General features: G+C 44.0%; 1 protein-coding gene across 5 annotated transcripts in view; it reads right to left on the bottom strand.

Annotated features, from left to right (window-relative positions):
• The window catches only part of LOC118390561 (A disintegrin and metalloproteinase with thrombospondin motifs 2), a 59,602-nt gene that overhangs the window by 20,525 nt on the left and 20,756 nt on the right, over positions 1 to 18,321 (bottom strand). For all 5 annotated transcript variants that reach the window (XR_004826963.2, XM_035781241.2, XM_035781239.2 and 2 more), the window contains 6 exons: positions 6,643 to 6,872; positions 4,348 to 4,431; positions 3,597 to 3,753; positions 3,378 to 3,483; positions 2,998 to 3,144; positions 1,332 to 1,464 (listed from right to left, as the gene is read on the bottom strand). Coding sequence is in view for 4 of the 5 variants with exons in the window: in XM_035781241.2 (XP_035637134.2) it covers positions 1,332 to 1,464; positions 2,998 to 3,144; positions 3,378 to 3,483; positions 3,597 to 3,753; positions 4,348 to 4,431; positions 6,643 to 6,872 (857 nt within the window). In the remaining variant the exon portion in view is untranslated. The remainder of the gene's footprint in view (positions 1 to 1,331; positions 1,465 to 2,997; positions 3,145 to 3,377; positions 3,484 to 3,596; positions 3,754 to 4,347; positions 4,432 to 6,642; positions 6,873 to 18,321) is intronic.

The raw sequence follows: 18,321 nt of genomic DNA, 5'->3' as shown, positions 1-18,321 counted from the left end.
ATGCAGCTGAAGAAAGCTTCCCACAGCCTAACACTGTCATGAAGGACGTCTATGTTAATACTTACATTCTGTGAAGTACATATATTACCAAGGCCCTTAAACAAGACATTGAACTTGGGCAAATCTGATTCACCAAGACAAAAACAATGCCTGAATTACATACAGTACATAGAACCACACATACTATGAATCTATTGCGGTCCCTCACAGCACAGCACCCTCAGATACATTTGCAGGAGGATGTTTCACGCATGACGCCTTAACTCAAGTAGTTTAGACTGCAGGTTAAAAATCACCCCATCTTTGCTTACTCCATCACCATCAAACAAACGAACAGGCTGCGTGCGAACGTACAGTACATGTAACCTGGCCTGAAGGACATGGAACAAATCATGGAGTCAGGTGTGTGTGTGTGTGTGTGTGTGTGTGTGTGTGTGTGTGTGTGTGTGTGTGTGTGTGTGTGTGTGTGTGTGTGTGTGTGCGTGCGTACACGAGGTCTGTAAAACCACAGTCCACCAAGCTCATAAAATACCAACCCCGATCGACACAAATGTACATGAATGTCACGAAGGGTAGACAGTGACATGGTTGACCACCCTAACAGGCACCGTTACAGCTACACGGTTTGTGGACAACATTAAACAACGAAGTTATGGACACCCTACTTCTCGGGACCTAGGCTTATCTCTTACCTGCTTTGCTGAACTGGCCACCCTTCGCAGCTAAGGAAATAGTTTGACAAGAAAGCGAAGGAAAGTGTCCAATTGGCACTCCAGAATGTGATCCAAAAACCTGCTGTCCCAGCTGTCTTTATTCTCTCCTTTCCACATCAAACAAAAACCATCTCTCCAAATAGTTCAGCCTTCTTGAAAGGAAACAATGAAAAACATTTCAATATAACCGTCTCTGAAGTGTCGACTTCCTCTTTAGAGGGGCAATTAAATGTCCCCGTTATTGTTTTGTAGTCCAAAGACTAATGAGGTCATACTGCAGCGACAGATCAAGTCGGCCTGCTTTGAACTCATGAGTTCATAAAAATCTGATTTGTTCCCCTGGATGCTTTGAAAGCTAAGATGGCTCCGGTTTTATGGTCACACCCTGACCTAAGACCCAGACAAGGAGGTCAAGGAGGAAGTCAAAGGACGATGGTCATTAGAGAGACCCTGGAGTGAAGCTCAAGCTCTATTGGATTTTTACCAGCCCCAGATGGCAGCCTATCTAAGGGATGGATATTCAATTCAATTGGTAACGCCACTAGATGCTGCTGGTGTGGCGACTAGTCAGCTTGTTGGGCATACGGGTGCGTACGGGTGAGGAGATGAAGGACTCACCGCCGTGCACATGATGTAGCCGGCGCCAAAGTCAAATCGACACTGCTCGTCCATGGAGTAGTGGATCCCTGGTAACTGTGGCAACGCCGGCCAGTCATGGTCAAAGGGGTCGTCGCGGAGACAGTCATAGGAGCTGTGGGAGAAAAACGTTCATTGGAATTGAAGACTTTGGTCTCGATCTAACAGTTGAATAAACATTTCAAAATCTCACCCTAACCCTTCACTGTAATCACAAGGAATGAGCCACATGACTGCAAGACAGAAGAGAGCAAGACAGAGAAACCTACATAACTGACCTGATCTAATCTGTATAAGACCATTCGACAACATACAGTGCATTCGGAAAGTATTCAGAACCTTTGACTTTTTCCACATTTTGTTACGATACAGCCTTATTCTAAAATGGATTCAATCTGCACACAATACCCCATAATGACAAAGCAAAAACAGGTTTTTAGACATTTTAACAAATGTATAAAAAAAAAAAAATAATTAAATATCACATTTACATAAGTATTCAGACCCTTTACTCAGTACTTTGTTGAAGCACCTTCGGCAGTGAATACAGCCTCGAGTCTTCTTGGGTTTGACACTACAAGCTTGGCACACCTGTATTTGGGGAGTTTATCCCATTCTTCTCTACATATCCTCTCAAGCTCTGTCAGGGTGGATGGGGAGCGTCGCTGCACAGCTATTTTCAGGTTTCTCCAGAGATGTTCGACCGGATTCAAGTCCGGGCTCTGGCTGGACCACTCAAGGACATTCAGAGACTTGTTCCGAAGTCACTCCTGCATTGTCTTGGCTGTTGGCTTAGGGTTGTTATCCTGTTGGAAGGTGAACCTTCGCCCCAGTCTGAGGTCCTGAGCGCACTGGAGCAGGTTATCATCAAAGATCTCTCTGTACTTTGCTCCGTTTATCTTTCCCTCGATCCTGACGAGTCTCCCAGTCCCCGCCGTTCAAAAACATCTCTACAGCATGATGCTACCACCACCATGCTTCAACGTAGGGATGGTGCCAGGTTTCCTCCAGACGTGATGCTTGGCATTCAGGCCAGAGAGTTCAATCTTGGTTTTATCAGACCAGAACAAGACCGAGAGTATTTAGGTGCCTTCTGGCAAACTCCAAGCGGGCTGGTGGAGTGCTGCAGAGATGGATGTCCTTCTGGAAGTTTCTCCCATCTCCACAGAGGAACACAAGCTAGTGACCATCGGGTTCTTGGTTACCTCCCTGACCAAGGCCCTTCTCCCCCGATTGCTCAGTTTAGCTGGGTGGCCAGCTCTATTTAAGAATGATGGAGGCCACTGTGTTCTTGGGAACCTTCAATGCTGCAGACATGTTTGGTACCCTTCCCAAGATATGTGCCTTGACACAATCTTGTCTCTGAGCTCTATGGACAATTCCTTTAACCTCATGGCTTGGTTTTTGCTCTGACATGCACTGTCAACTGTGGGACCTTACAGACAGGTGTGCCTTTCCAAGTCATGTCCAATCAAATGAATTCACCACAGGTAGATGCCAAGTTGAAGTTGTAGAAACATCTCAAGGATGATCAGAAAGTCATGCTGTCTGAATGCACTGAAAGCCATGTTTTATGGGGGATTGAGATGTGTCGGTCCTGACTGTGGGAACCGAGAGAGGTCAGAGGTCAGCGTTGACCTGGACTCACTTCAGGTACTTGCTGAGCTCCGCCTGGCTGCATCGGGACCAGTGGAAGCGATGGAAGGCAGCCTGCACCAGAGGGGCCATGATGCTGCCCATGGGCACCTCGTCGCCACATTCATTACCAGGGGGGCCATCATGCTCCATACCCAGCCTGCCAGGGGAAGACAGGATGGCGTCAAATATACAGCAGGCACTAGTACATCTGTAAGTATGCATGCATGTGTCCTGTGTATTCATTTTTTTCTAGAGTTTCTTGTTATCCTACGAAATCTAAATGCATAGTAGTAACTGTTGTCATGCATACAATATTGCTGTTGTAATACATACAATAGTACAATATTTGTGCATACTGTGTGTTGAACGGTGTGTATAAGTGTGTCTCACACATGTCCAGTCTCATGTGCCACGACGAAGGCAGAGGAGAAGCCATCCTCGTGGTTGAGAGTGCAGCTCCGCACTGGGTGGCACATGCCCGTCACAGGAGCGTAACCTAAGCAACGAGAAAGAGAACAAAAGAGAGAGAGAGAAAATAAGGAATATGTATACTGTGTGAACACACATGATGTGTATATTGTATGAGAGCACATTAAGTATCTCCAGTACCTTGCATGCCGGAGGGTCCAAACTCCTGTCGGGTGAGGAAGATGGCATGGTCATGGTACTCTGGATCACTCCTGTCTTCCTTCTGCTGCAGGAAGGCCCAGCGACATATGTTCTCTAGACTCTGAGACGGGTTGCCCAGCTCTATCAGACTCATAGACTGGAGACAATACAGGAAAGGACAAACTGTGACCACATTACCTCAGTCCATTCTTACAACATAGTTATGCTAAAAAACTTGATCGGTTATTGATGAGGGTGACTCATCAAGAGGATGTCGACAACTTATTTTTGTATATTTCCCTGTTTGTCTGCAATGCATTGAAAATGCTTTTTACCAAAGTAATTCTGGCATATCCTTCTAGTGACCAATGCATACCGGTGCCATGACAGCAAATGAGGAATTCTCTCATACAAACTGACAGTCACATCCAATCCGTAATACAATTGATGTAACACAACAAAATGCTTTTGCAGACTAGAGATAATAGGGTTTTACTATTACATTTACTTAACCAAAGTAAATGCAGTAAATTACTATTCTTTTTTGATCAAGGTTTTTTTATTTGGCATTTTAAAGATTATACAGATTAACGGGTAGAGGGCAAAACAAACAGATCCCTTACCGCATCAACCCCAACAGAGCCCCACCGCAGTACCAGAGTACAGGAGTCTGACATGGGGATCAGTCTATCTCCTACAGGTTACATCTGCTGACCATGTGGGTGAATGACTGAGGCCTATTGTGTCTTACCTTGGCAGGACACAGCATGATGATACGGACCAGAACCACGTTGATGTGAGCACCCAGGGTACGATCCTGGTAAATCTCATTCACCTGCAGAGACAGACAGACAGACAGACAAACAAACTGACAGAAGCACGTGGCCTGCGACTACAGTAGAGGATCATAATGCATATCACTTGGCTGAAGTATCTGAGAGAGGTTGGATATTGTGCAGGAGGGAGAGAGCAGTTAACAGGACCTGGTGTGTTTCCATCTGACATTGATATATTGGAATTTTATTAATGCATCATGTGCACCTCTTCCCCAGAAATGCACTTCTTGCTAGGAACGCTCTTCTCTCTAATTAAAAAAGTATCCACACGTATTTTATGTCCTCTGTCACTATTCCAGTCCCAACTGTCAAAGGTTATTAGGAGAGGCAGGGGTGTCCTCAGCCTGAGTGTGCATCTCCCAAAGAGGGATGGTCTCCTCTGGCCTCGTCTGTCTGTCACACCTTACTCATTTACACACCTCACCTTTCCTGGCATAGGGGAGGAGGCCCACGACAGTGCAGTGAGTGAGAGTGTGATCTCTCTCTTTCTCCCTGTGTGTGTGTGTGTGTGTGTGTGTGTGTGTGTGTGTGTGTGTGTGTGTGTGTGTGTGTGTGTGTGTGTGTGTGTGTGTGTGTGTGTGTGTGTGTGTGTGTGTGTGTGTGTGTGTGTGTGTGTGTGTGTGTGTGTGTGTGTGTGTGTGTGTGTGTGTGTGTGTGTGTGTGTGTGTGTGAGCGAACGTAGAGGACTAGAAGGAGGACAGTCCCCTGTAAGATAAACTGAGCTATTGATGCCAGGGGAGGAGAATAGAGACCTGACAAGAGAGCAGAACAGACATGCAAACTGACAGACTGACTGACATGGGATAATGTAAAAGGTAACTCTGATTGAAAATCTTTAGCTGTATTATCATATCAGATTTAATCTAATACGCATGGTAGCCCTTTTACTACAATGGACCATTACAGGGTTTCTTGAAAAAGGCTAAAAGTAAAAATGATTGAATGTGCGTTGGAGTCTAGATACCTGATACACCGAATCCTTTATGTATTATGCAATTGAATGCAGTTTAATTGGCACCAATGCACAATAATCCAAATGAGCCTATTAGAGCTAAACAGACCCTTTAAGGACAAGTCCCCAGTACCTAGTCCCCAGTCAGGAGAACACTGCCTGTCTCCCTCATGCTCTCTCTCTCTCTCTCTCTCTCTCTCTCTCTCTCTCTCTCTCTCTCTCTCTCTCTCTCTCTCTCTCTCTCTCTCTCCTCTTCTGCATAAGAGTTGCTAAGCAACCTTGAGAAGATGTCCTTGGTAGAAACCCCCTGGGGCCTGTGTCTGTCTGGGCCCCTCCCTCTTGATAGGCTGGGCCAGCTGCACCTGAGCCCTGAGAACGCCTGGCCATGTCTGTCTGTCTGTCTGTCTGTCTGTCTGTCTGTCTGTCTGTCTGTCTGTCTTCCTTCCTTCCTGTCTGACTTTTCGCCCGCCTGTCTCATCATCTTTCTGTAGACCTGTCTGTCTGTCCGCCTGGCTTATGTTTGTCTAGATGTCTGTTTTTCTGCCTGTCTGGCCACCTGTCTCATCTTTCTGTTAACCTGTCTGTCTTTCTGTCTACCCACCTGGCCTCTGTCTATCTGCTTGCCTGCCTGACTACCTGCCAGTCTCATCTTTCTGTTGACCTGTCTGTCTGTCTGGCTGCCTGTGAGAATTGATTTACTTGGATTCATCCTCTTGCTCTGCTTCAGTGGATCAAATGTAAAATGGCTAAATGACTCCCCTTACTGAGGAATAACAGGACTGTGCCACAGTCTGTTTCTGGGTAGTGCATTTGATCTTGTTTCCTGGTCCTACCCCATGCCCCCCCCACACCCCATCCCTAACCCTGTGTTAATAACACTGGCAGCAGGACCCTCATTAGCACTGGCCCCTGTCCTGACCCGGAGGGCATGAGCTGGATTCTATTTCACTAGGCCAGGTAGCTGACTAATTGTAGCCAGAATGCCAGAAAATCATTAGAATCAAATGAATAATTCTGCAAGGTCTCAAACAGGGGAGATGGGTGGGCGGAAGAGGCAGAAATGAAAAAGGGGAAAACACATTGAAAGCACATAGAACGCATAGAACAGGTTACAGAGTTTTGTGGTAGAAAATCACCTCAGAGGTGGAAATGGTTGCATATGTGAAAATGGTTTAGTCTAGTGTCGTGTAGCGCTGCGTAAAAAAATATATATCTAAAAAGAAGAAAAAAAGAGTGTAGCGTAGTATATGGCACTAACTATGTTCATGAGGGTGAGGAGGTACTTCTGGATGTGCTCTCTGCCATGGAAGTGGACCACAGAGGAGTCCACCCCGAGTAGAACCTCGATGTTGAACAGCTCGTGTTCCTCGTTGGCCTGGCGACGGGCTCGAGCCTGCCTGGTCCTGTTCCAGATCCGGTTGTGATGCTGCTGCTGCTGCACTCCTCTGGACAGGGCCTGCAGGTCCATCAGATGACCTAGAACTGACCCTGAACCACACAGACAGAAGGATACAGTATGTGTGGAAGAAGGCCTTAGAGAGGAGTCACAGTGGCTAACGGCATTGGACAGAAATATTATTTATTATATTAGCCAACAAAAAAAAACCTTAAACAAAGTGTTGACTCCAATAGTATTCTTCTCCAAAAATGTTTTTGCGTGTCACGTACACTCCCTCTCTGGCATCTAGGTCATCTGGCTGCTGATTATCCTGCACACCTGCCACCATCGTCTTGCGCACCAGCGCCTCATGACCCTCGCCTGGACTCCATCACCTCCTTCATTATCTTCCCTATATCTGTCACTCCCCTTGGTTCTCACCTCACGTGTTATTGACTCTGTTTTCATGTCGGTGCGTTGTTTGTGTTTCGTGGTCATTGTATTTATTAAAACACTCACTCCCTGACCTTGCTTCCCGACTCGCAGTGCACTCGTTACATGGTGCTGTATCCTTGGAAGTGATCCAGCACATTTTTACCATTTTTAATGTTCTATATTAGTCAATAGCCATTTTTTGGAACATACAGAAAAATCAAATGTGTCTAATTCACAGCAGGGTTGGACTAAATTCAGAATTCAATGACATTTAAATGCCTCTTCTATATTACATGAAGGTGTGTTTTATACAAATATACATGTTGTACGTAAAACATCAAACATGTCGTTATATAAAATCAGCAACAATGGAAAAAAACGTCCCATTTTCCAGGACCCTGCCTTTCAAAGATAATTCCTAAAAATACAAATAACTTCACAGAGCTTCAGTGCAAAGGGTTTAAACACGGTTTCCCATGCTTGTTCACTGAACCATAAACAATTCATGAACATGCACCTGTGGAACGGTCGTTAAGACACTAACAGCTTACAGATCGTAGTCAATTAGGGTCACAGTTATGAAAACATAGGACACTACAGAGGCCTTTCTACTGACTCTGAAAAACACCAAAAGAAAGATGCCCTGGGTCCCTGCTCATCTGCGTGAACGTGCCTTAGGCATGCTGCAAGGAGGCATGAGGACTGCAGATGTGGCCAGGGCAATAAATTGCAATGTCCGTACTGTGAGACACCTAAGACAGCGCTACAGGGAGACAGGACGGACAGCTGATCATCCTCGCAGTGGCAGACCACGTGTAACAGCACCTGCACAGGATTGGTACATACAAACATCACACCTGCGGGACAGGTACAGGATAGCAACAACAACTGCCCGACGTTACACCAGGAACGCACAATCCCTCCATCAGTGCTCAGACTGTCCTCAATACGCTGAGAGAGGCTGGACTGAGGGCTTGTAGGCCTGTTGTAAGGCAGGTCCTCACCAGACATCATCGGTACCATCGTCGCCTATGATCAAAAACCCACCGTCGCTGGACCAGACAGGACTGGCAAAAAGTGCTCTTCACTGACAAGTTTTTTCTCACCAGGGGTGATGGTTGGATTCGTGTTTATCGTCGAAGGAATGAGCATTACACGAGGCCTGTACTCAGGAGCGGGATCGATTGGAGGTGGATGGTCCGTCATGGTCTGGGGCAGTGTGTCACAGCATCAACGGACTGAGCTTGTTGTCATTGTAGGAAATCTCAACGCTGTGCGTTACAGGGAAGACATCCTCCTCCCTCATGTGGTACCCTCATCCTGATATGACCCTCCAGCATGACAATGCCACCAGCCATACTGCTCATTCTGTGCGTGATTTCCTGCAATACAGGAATGTCAGTGTTCTGCCATGGTCAGCGAAGAGCTCGGATCTCAATCCCATTGAGCACGTCTGGGACCTGTTGGATCGGAGGGTGAGTGCTAGGGCCATTCCCCCCAGAAATGTCCGGGAACTTGCAGGTGCCTTTTTGGAAGAGTGGGGTAACATCTCACAGCAAGAACTGGCAAATCTGGTGCCATCCATGAGGAGGAGATGCACTGCAGTACTTAATGCAGCTGGTGACCACACCAGATACTGACTGTTACTTTGATTTGGACCCCCTTTTTGTTCAGGAACACATTATTCAATTTCTAGTAGTCATATGTCTGTGGAACTTGTTCAGTTTATGTCTCAGTTGTTGAATCTTGTTATGTTCATACAAATATTCACACATTAAGTTTGCTGAAAATAAACGCAGTCGACAGTGAGAGGACGTTTCTTTTTTTTACTGAGTTTACATATACCTGTATAGGAAATATTGTTGAAACAATTGATTTGAAAATAAATGATAATGGAAAACAAAACCTATATGCAAAAATGCTAAGTTGTTATATTTCATTAATCACAAAAATGTTCTTCAGTGTGGGAAAATGCTACATATCCCAGAATGCATTAGTTTAACCCTCACTTTGACCCTGAGGCCTTCAAAAAGAAGCCAAACAAATTCAACGGTTGGTGGAAATATAATAGGCTATTCTAAGCACTATGGTTAAAAGAGTACAGTATATGAACATTGTTTCCTGAGAAAAGTGATGTCGTCTTTCATATCTGAAAGTGTGACCTGTCAGATTCAATGAAACTCTCATGCTCTATTGCTGGCTTCATATGCTCGTGGGAAATGGAAAACTGCAAAGTGGGAAGTCATAAATCCAACATGATTGTGTTCAAGTGCTTTTGAAGTCAGAAACTATTCTTCATCCAATAAGAATATAGCTAGCTCAATAAAGTTAGCTAATTTGCCTATATTGTCAAACTAGCTACATTCTCCATATTGATAAGGTTGTAGTTGTCCAAAACGGATTTGTTGTCATCTTTTGTTTGAAAAGTTTCAAGGTCAAGGGTGAAACGTCACAACTTTGCAACTCGTTCAAATGAAACATCCCAGTCGTAACTAGGAATGTCGGATAATTACAATAGCATGTGAATGCATGTAGCATATGACTGAGTGGAATTTCTTTGTACTGAATAGAATTCTACTTCCTGTCAGTCAAACTCAAATTCTACATCCTGTGGGGTGTGGCCAATTCAATTTGAATTTAAACTCATGAGCTGATTCACAGTGCATAACCTTTTCTATGCCATTTCAAAGTCTTGTGGTAAGATAGGCTGATATATATATATGATATATAAGTATAATCCTCTCGACTGTTTACACACACATCTCCGCCCTGCCAGAGAACAGGTTTGAAAGAGAGAGATTCGTTAAGACAATTGCAAAATCTTGGGTTTTCTCCTGAGAATAACTTCTCTCTATCCATTGGTGAAATGAAAAGCAAAGGTTCACCTTCTAACAGGACAAAGTCCCTAAGCACACAGCCAAGACAACACAGGAGTGGCTTCGGGACAAGTCTCTGAATGTCCTTGAGTGGCCAAGCCAGAGCCCGGACTTGAACCCGATACAACATCTCTCTAGAGACTTGAAAATAGCTGTGCAGCATCCAACCATCTTGAGAGGATCTGCAGAGAGGAATTCAATCTTGGTTAAATCAGACCAGAGACTTTTGTTTCTCATGGTCTGAGAGCCTTTAGATGCCTTTTGGCAAACTCCAAGCAAACTCCAAGCCGGCTGTCATGTGCCTTTTACTGAGGAGTTTTCGCTTTGTCATTGTGTGTAGAATGATGAGGAAACATTTTTATTTAATCAATTTTATAATAAGGCTGTAACGTAACAAAATGTGGAAAAGGTAAAAGAGTCTGAATACTTTCCGAATGCACTGTATATCTTCATAATAGTGTTAGCACAATGACATGCTAGCTGTTCTCATAGACTTTCAGTCATTGCATCAACTGCTATCCATTTAAAAGCACATCCCAGCATTGTACGAGATCTTCAGTTTCTTGGCAATTGCTAGCATGGAATAGCCTTCATTTCTCAGAACAAGAATAGACTGACGAGTTTTTAAAAAAAAAGCTATTTGTTTCTGGCCATTTGGAGACTGTAATCGAACCCACAAATGCTGATGCTCCAGATACTCAACTAGTCTAAAGAAGGCCAGTTTTATTGCTTATTTAATCACCACAACAGTTTTCAGCTGTGCTAACATAATTGCAAAATGGTTTTCTAATGATCAATTAGCCTTTTAAATGATAAACTTGGATAAGCTAACACAACGTGTAAATTGGAACACAGGAGGTGATGGTTGCTGATAACGGGCCTCTGTACGCCTATGTAGATATTCCATAAAAAATCTGCTATTTCCAGCTACAATAGTCATTTACAACATTAACAATGTCTACACTGTATTTCTTATCAATCAGTTATTTTAATGGACTTAAAATGTGATTTTCTTTCAAAACAAGGACATTTCTAAGTGACTCCAAACCTTTGAACAGTAGTGCATAGGAAACTAGTCATATGTCATGTGTCATTACCTCACAGGAGAGAAATGTGAACGTAAACATTCTGGAACATATGAATTTTCATGTGCCTTAATAACAACCTTGTATGCCATCTGTAAAAATTAATAAAGTTGTTCAATTATGAACCTAGTTGGTTTAGCCACAGAAAAAGCCAGGAACCTTCCCGCTACCGCTAGCCATGATTGGCTGAGATAATGGATGGGACATGCCGATAATGGACATGCCGAGAGATGAGTTCGGATTGGTCTGTCATGTATTACGCTTCTGTCTATAACATAAAGTATGTTTCGGTAATTCTTTGTATCGCAGTTTTTTTTTAAAGATATCACGAAGATGACCGAGTTTTGAAATCAGTGGAATGCCCGGTGGAAGCAGAGAATGATAGCTAAGGAGATGGAGAAAATTGAGGCGTTTGATTGCAAATGTGGAGGGAGTCGAAAAGAGAACACAGAAGGCTGTTGTATAAAACACCCGTCTTCGGAATACGTCTTCAAACTAAGGGCAACCATGGCATTCGTGGCAGAGAGGGAGAAGCGTTCATCCATGTATACGAGCAAGAGAGTCTAGCTAGCTACATTTTCACTTATTATACATTTCTAATTCTGTCAGAAAGTTGTTTTCATTCAAAGTTAAAGGCTGGTTCGCTAGCTAATGTTACGAATATGATCTTTGTATTAATACTATTGTTTTCATTGATAGTTATAGCCTAATGTTAGCTAGTTAGCTAGTTAGCTAACGTTAAACCTGGTGGTTAGCTTTAGCTACCTGTAGATTTATGCAGGGTAGTACCGTTAGGAGTTGGATTTATAGTTCATTATGTAGCTAGCTAGCTTCATGTCTACATTTACATTTACATTTACATTTAAGTCATTTAGCAGACGCTCTTATCCAGAGCGACTTACAAATTGGTGGATACACCTTAAGACATCCAGTGGAACAGCCACTTTACAATAGTGCATCTAAATCTTTTAGGGGGTGAGAAGGATTACTTACCCTATCCTAGGTATTCCTTGAAGAGGTGGGGTTTCAGGTGTCTCCGGAAGGTGGTGATTGACTCCGCTTCCTGGCGTCGTGAGGGAGTTTGTTCCACCATTGGGGGCCAGAGCAGCGAACAGTTTTGACTGGGCTGAGCGGGAACTCCTCAGTGGTAGGGAGGCGAGCAGGCCAGAGGTGGATGAACGCAGTGCCCTTGTTTGGGTGTAGGGCCTGAAGAGCCTGGAGGTACTGAGGTGCCATTTCACAGCTCCGTATTTGGTCTTGTATAGCTTCAACTGGAAGCCAGTGGAGAGAGCGGAGGAGCGGGGTGACGTGAGAGAACTTGGGAAGGTTGAACACCAGACGGGCTGCGGCGTTCTGGATGAGTTGTAGGGGTTTAATGGCACAGGCAGGGAGCCCAGCCAACAGCGAGTTGCAGTAATCAAGACGGGAGATGACAAGTGCCTGGATTAGGACCTGCGCCGCTTCCTGTGTGAGGCAGGGTTCTGCGGATGTTGTAGAGCATGAACCTACAGGAACGGGACACCGCCTGATGTTAGTTGAGAACTTAGCGCTCTGGGAGGAGGACACAATGGAGTTGTCAACCGTGATGGCGAGATCATGAGAGGTGGTGATCATCCACACTGCTGCCAGACATGAGAGATGGTGGTCATCAGAAGGGGGAAAGGAGAAGATTAATTGTGTGTCGTCTGCATAGCAATGATAGGAGAGACCATGTGAGGTTATGACACTGACTTGGTGTATGTCTGCCACATGCAGAGACCTGCACCTGTTCTAAACCTGGTCATCAGAGAGGGGGGGAAAGGAGAAGATTAATTGTGTGTCGTCTGCTAAAGGTTATGACAGGGAGCCAAGTGGAGAATTGATTAGACCGTGCCGTTTCCTGTGTGAGGCAGGGTCGTAGCAACCAGTTATTGGTGGGTGTTGTCCAGGTGTAAGAACAAGACAGGGGCCTAGACACCAGTGGTGAGAGCGTGGTGAGGAGACAGATTCTCGCCACGCCACCTGGTAGGAGCGACCTGTCAGGTAGGAGGCGTGGGCCGCGCCGGAGATGCCCAACTCGGAGAGGGTGGAGAGGAGGATCTGATGGTTCACAGTATCGAAGGCAGCCGATTCTGAAGGATGAGAGCAGAGGAGAGAGAGTTAGCTTTAGCAGTGCGGAGCGCCTCCGTGATACAGAGAAGAGCAGTCTCAGTTGAATGACTAGTCTTGAAACCTGACTGATTTGGATTCATTCTGAGAGAGATAGCGGTAGAGCTGGCCAAGGACGGCACGCTCAAGAGTTTTGGAGAGAAAAGAGAGAAGGGATACTTGTTGACGTGGAGGGATCGAGTGTAGGTTTTTCAGAAGGGGTGCTGACAGAAGGGACGTAGAATGAGTTGAAGAGGTGAGGTAAGGGAGAAGGTCTAAACAAAAGACTACACTATGCAAGTAACCATTTCACTGTACTGTTTACACCTTCTGTATCCTGTTCATGTGACAAACTTAGATTTTATTTGATATAGCATATGTTTACTAGAGATGGTAATGTGAAGTACAACATGACCTGCACCTGTTCTAAAATTCTCTGGTAGAATTTTTTTTTGCTTTTATTTTGTCACACTCACAACCGTAAGATATTTTCTGTAATTAGCTCGCCATTAACTCCATCTTGTTGTGAGTTTATTTTCCTGTAATAATGATTACAAATTAGCTTAAGTTAAGACATTGTCAGCTATATGATTTGGTCATTATTTCAACTGGCTAGCCAGCTAACTTAACTTTAACTAGTTAGCTAACAAGCTAGAAACAAACCAAAACATTATTTAGAAAGTTGCTTTTAGTTGCCTGGTTCGCTAGATTGACATATACTAAATATATTTTTTAACAGATTAGTTTATTCTTTTTTAAAATACACCAGTTATGCTATTGTGGACCACCAGGCTGCTGATGTCATGGAGCCTGTCGTTTTTGTGTTTATAGCTACTTTTTCATTACGACAAGTTTGATGGTGAACGACTATAGAATGTTCATGATGTCACTGCGACAACTGTAAACAGTCATGTTGATAGACGTAGTATAAACCAGCCTTTAGTCTTGAAATCTTTGGTTGTTTAGTACAACATTGTTTGTTTAGTACACTCACTACCATACTCACTGTTTAGCACGTGGCCTCACATTTGAATCCTGGGTCTAGGCTTAATAGGGTGTGAACGATGCTAAATGGGTGTAGACAAATAAGAGCTCTCCAGTTTGAAGTGGATGTTGATTAAGGCAGCCCCCCGCACCTCTCTGATTCAGAGCAGTTGGGTTAAATGCGGAAGACACATTTCAGTTGAAGGCATTCAGTTGTACAACGGACTAGGTATCCCCCTTTCCCATTCCCTTTCCAGTAAGGGCCATTTTCTAAAAAGTGGAGTTACAAGTGTATCAACTTTCAAAGCAGAATTACTTTCATATTGTTCCTCAACTGTAGTGTATGATATACCATTTTCTAGCTCTGAGTCTCTACTTTTATCCAATGTAAAAAAAAAACACGATTTCTAATTTTACTACATAAGACCAAATCGAGACGGTGAGTCACATATATATTTTAAAAATGCCATCATCGTTTTTACAGCGGTGGCAACAATAGGGGAAACAATGATGCTCTACTGTACTGCAGTTGCCAATACAATTTAAATTGCGCAAAAAGCATGTCTAAATCCAGAAGATTTTAAATAGAGCCTGGATGATGACAGGGGTGCTCTTGAATTATGACAAACTGGCTCAGAAAAGACATATAAAGCCTAATAACAAGATAAAAGGGTTCACATAAGGCCAGTCATATTTCTTTTAGAAAGCTCCCCTTTCAACTTTTAAACCTATTTATTTGATCATTAATGATGTCTTCTTCTCAATAAACAATCTCCTCAGGTTCATTAAAGGAGCAGATGTATGGCTGATTCATAGAAAGACAGGGTGGTTAGAGGACAGAGAGCTGGAACAGCCGTACCGCTGCCTGGCCACCAACAAGACCTCATATGCTATAGGCAGTGAATCTCATGAATAAACCAGAGAACTTCTAATAGGGAAACTGGAGGAGACACATTAGATCACTGTAATCCTTTTTAAACCATTTTTCAAATCTCTGGCCAAACATATGTAGAAAATGTATCTAGATTTATAAAATGTGAAAGATAATATTAAGGGTGAAGAAAAAGGTCATGCATTCCACGCTAAAAATTAATTTCATATTTCTCTTTAAAATGATATCATTGCTCCTCGATATTACAATAGTGCATCTTAAAGCATTATGTCTTTGTGTACGCACTTCCAGGGCTTTCCGACCGTAAAACAATGGCATGAGTTCTGTCTTCATGGACTCTTTTGCAGGTGAACTCTTGATCGAAGCATTGGAATAGATGGAGCAAACCTGGCAATCCAAGCAGCTTGGGAAGTGAAGCATGGGAACAGGGGACGAAACCACCCGTTGCTCAGGTTACCGTCAGCTCACACCCGGGCCCCGTGTCCATTCCAGCCCATCAAAACAGAACTCAGCACGTTCCAACACAGGCACCCTGAGCTAAAAAACAAAGTCATCATATTTCAAGGGTAAAGCCTTCGAAGAACAACAATGTTCTCTGCCAATGACTATAAATAGATTGATACAGGGGCGGGTGGGTCACGTGCTTCGGGTTTCTATACTGACTGTGGACATTGATTCCTCATTAGTGTTGATAGATACTGTGTGTCGATGCTGGTGAGCTTTTAATACTGGGCTTCCCAGTAGCAATCCTCAAGGACCCCTCATATTACAAACTGATTAGAAAGTGTGACTTGAGACATGATAGCGCTTTCAAATGATAAAATGGTTGAATAGAAAGGAATCAACCACAGGTGTTTTTATTGGAGTGTCTAGGCTACTTCATATAAGACATTTAGCAGACACTCTTATCCCTCGCGATTAGTAAGTGCAGTGCATACATTTGTAGATTTGTTCATACTGGTCCCTTGTGGGAATTGTACCCACAACCCTAGCATTGCAAGTGCCATGCTCTACCAACTGAGTCATACGGGACAAGAGTCTATACTTCAAGTATAAATAGCATGGTGGCTGGTGCAGTTCTAACGCTGTTAGCTGTAACCCCAGGTGGGACTGTGAGGTTGTGCACTTGAGGCAGGTACTTAGCCTTAGGGGCCTCTGGGGAACATTTCAGTGACAATGCAAAATCTAAATAGTACACCCACCACAAAAGTCACCCTGGATGAGGGTGGTCTCATGAGGTATGCTGGCTCAGCTGCTTTCAATCTGAATGTGAAGAGAAAGGATTCGGGTGCAAGGGAAAAGCGTATCGAGATCACATGTCTTCGCAAGATGAAGTGATTCTTGATTGTTGTTCTACCTGAGCGGATGTTAAAACACAGCATCCGTCTGAGGTCACACTGAGGTCACCGTCTGAGGTCACACTGAGGTCACACTGAGGTCACCGTCTGAGGTCACACTGAGGTCACACTGAGGTCACCGTCTGAGGTCACACTGAGGTCACACTGAGGTCCCCGTCTGAGGTCACACTGAGGTCACCGTCTGAGGTCACACTGAGGTCACCGTCTGAGGTCACACTTTCCTTCCCCTTTCCATTGTTGCCTGCAGCCAAATCCCATCCAGATGTGTTTAGAATCCTAAACCTTCCCTGGGTTTACCCAAGGTCCCCCCCTCTGTCACTCAACTGATCCGCCGCATCACACCCAGCCTAGCTCCACATTCAGGGGATAACGCCTCCACTCAGATGAGATTGGAACACTGACATCACAGCCAAATGAAAAAAAATGTATGCTGCAGTGAAATAAAGTAAAATCTGTTATGTGACGCAGTATACAAAACCCAAACGAATCAACGAGATGCAGTCAGAACATTTAAGACAGCACAGCACTTTGTACAGACAGAGAGAACCAGGGACGTCTGTAGTGTCTACGAAATCGCCTGTAAAAAAAAAAAAAACATGTTCACCGTCCAACATTTGTCAAAAAACAAACGGAATGTTTTTATTTTAGGGGATGACTTTCAATGAAAAACATGTGCGGTGGTGAAACACAGACACACAGACACACACATGCAGGCCAAACCAGGCAAGCATGCACATACACATTGACACACGTACAAACACAAGTACACATGTGCACTCTTAGCTACACACACAGTACGTAGAAGTAATGCAAGGTTTCAGCCACCTCTAGTATTAGGCATGACTATGTGTTTATAGGGTAACAGGGTATTAAGGGTGACCAGGATATACAGCAGCACTTCTTTGACCCATTCCAAATCGCTCACTGCTGCATGGCTATTACAGGATAACATGACCAAATCCTCAGAAATAGTTCACCTACTCTTGCCATGAATGAGCTAACTCAAGTCATTGTCTTGTATCAGATACAGTTGAAGTCGGAAGTTTACATACACCTTAGCCAAATACGTTCAAACTCAGTTTTTCACAATTCTTGACATTTAATCCGAGTACAAACTCCCTGTTTTAGGTCAGTTAGGATCATCACATTATTTTAAAGAATGTGAAATGTCAGAATAATAGTAGAGAGAATGATTTATTTACTTGATTTACTTTCATCACATTCCCAGTGGGTCAGAAGTTTACATACACTCAATTAGTATTCAGTAGCATTGCCTTTAATTTGGATAACTTGGGTCACACGTTTCAGGTAGCCTTCCACAAGCTTCCCACAATAAGTCGGGTGAATTTTGGCTTATTCCTCCTTACAGAGCTGGTGTAACTGAGTCAGGTTTGTAGGCCTCCTTGCTCGCACATACTTTTTCAGTTCTGGCCACACATTTTATATGGGATTGAGGTCAGGGCTTTGTGATGGCCACTCCTATTCTTTGACTTTGTAAGCATGCTTGGGGTCATTGTCCATTTGGAAGACCCATTTGCGACCAAGCTTTAACTTCCTGACAGATGTCTTGAGATGTTGCTTCAATATATCCGCATCATTTTCCCGCCTCATAAAGCCATCTATTTTGTGAAGTGCACCAGTCCCTCTTGCAGCAAAGCACCCCCACAACATGATGCTGCCACCCCCGTGCTTCACAGTTGGGATGGTATTCTCTGGCTTGCAAGCCTCCCCCTTTTTCCTCCAAACATAACATTATGTCTGGCTTTTTTATGGCGGGTGTGGAGCAGTGGCTTCATCCTTGC

Source organism: Oncorhynchus keta, chromosome 11 (assembly GCF_023373465.1).
Source record: "Oncorhynchus keta strain PuntledgeMale-10-30-2019 chromosome 11, Oket_V2, whole genome shotgun sequence".
NCBI classification, from domain to species: Eukaryota; Metazoa; Chordata; class Actinopteri; order Salmoniformes; family Salmonidae; genus Oncorhynchus; species Oncorhynchus keta.
This window is presented reverse-complemented; position numbering and strand designations above follow the sequence as displayed.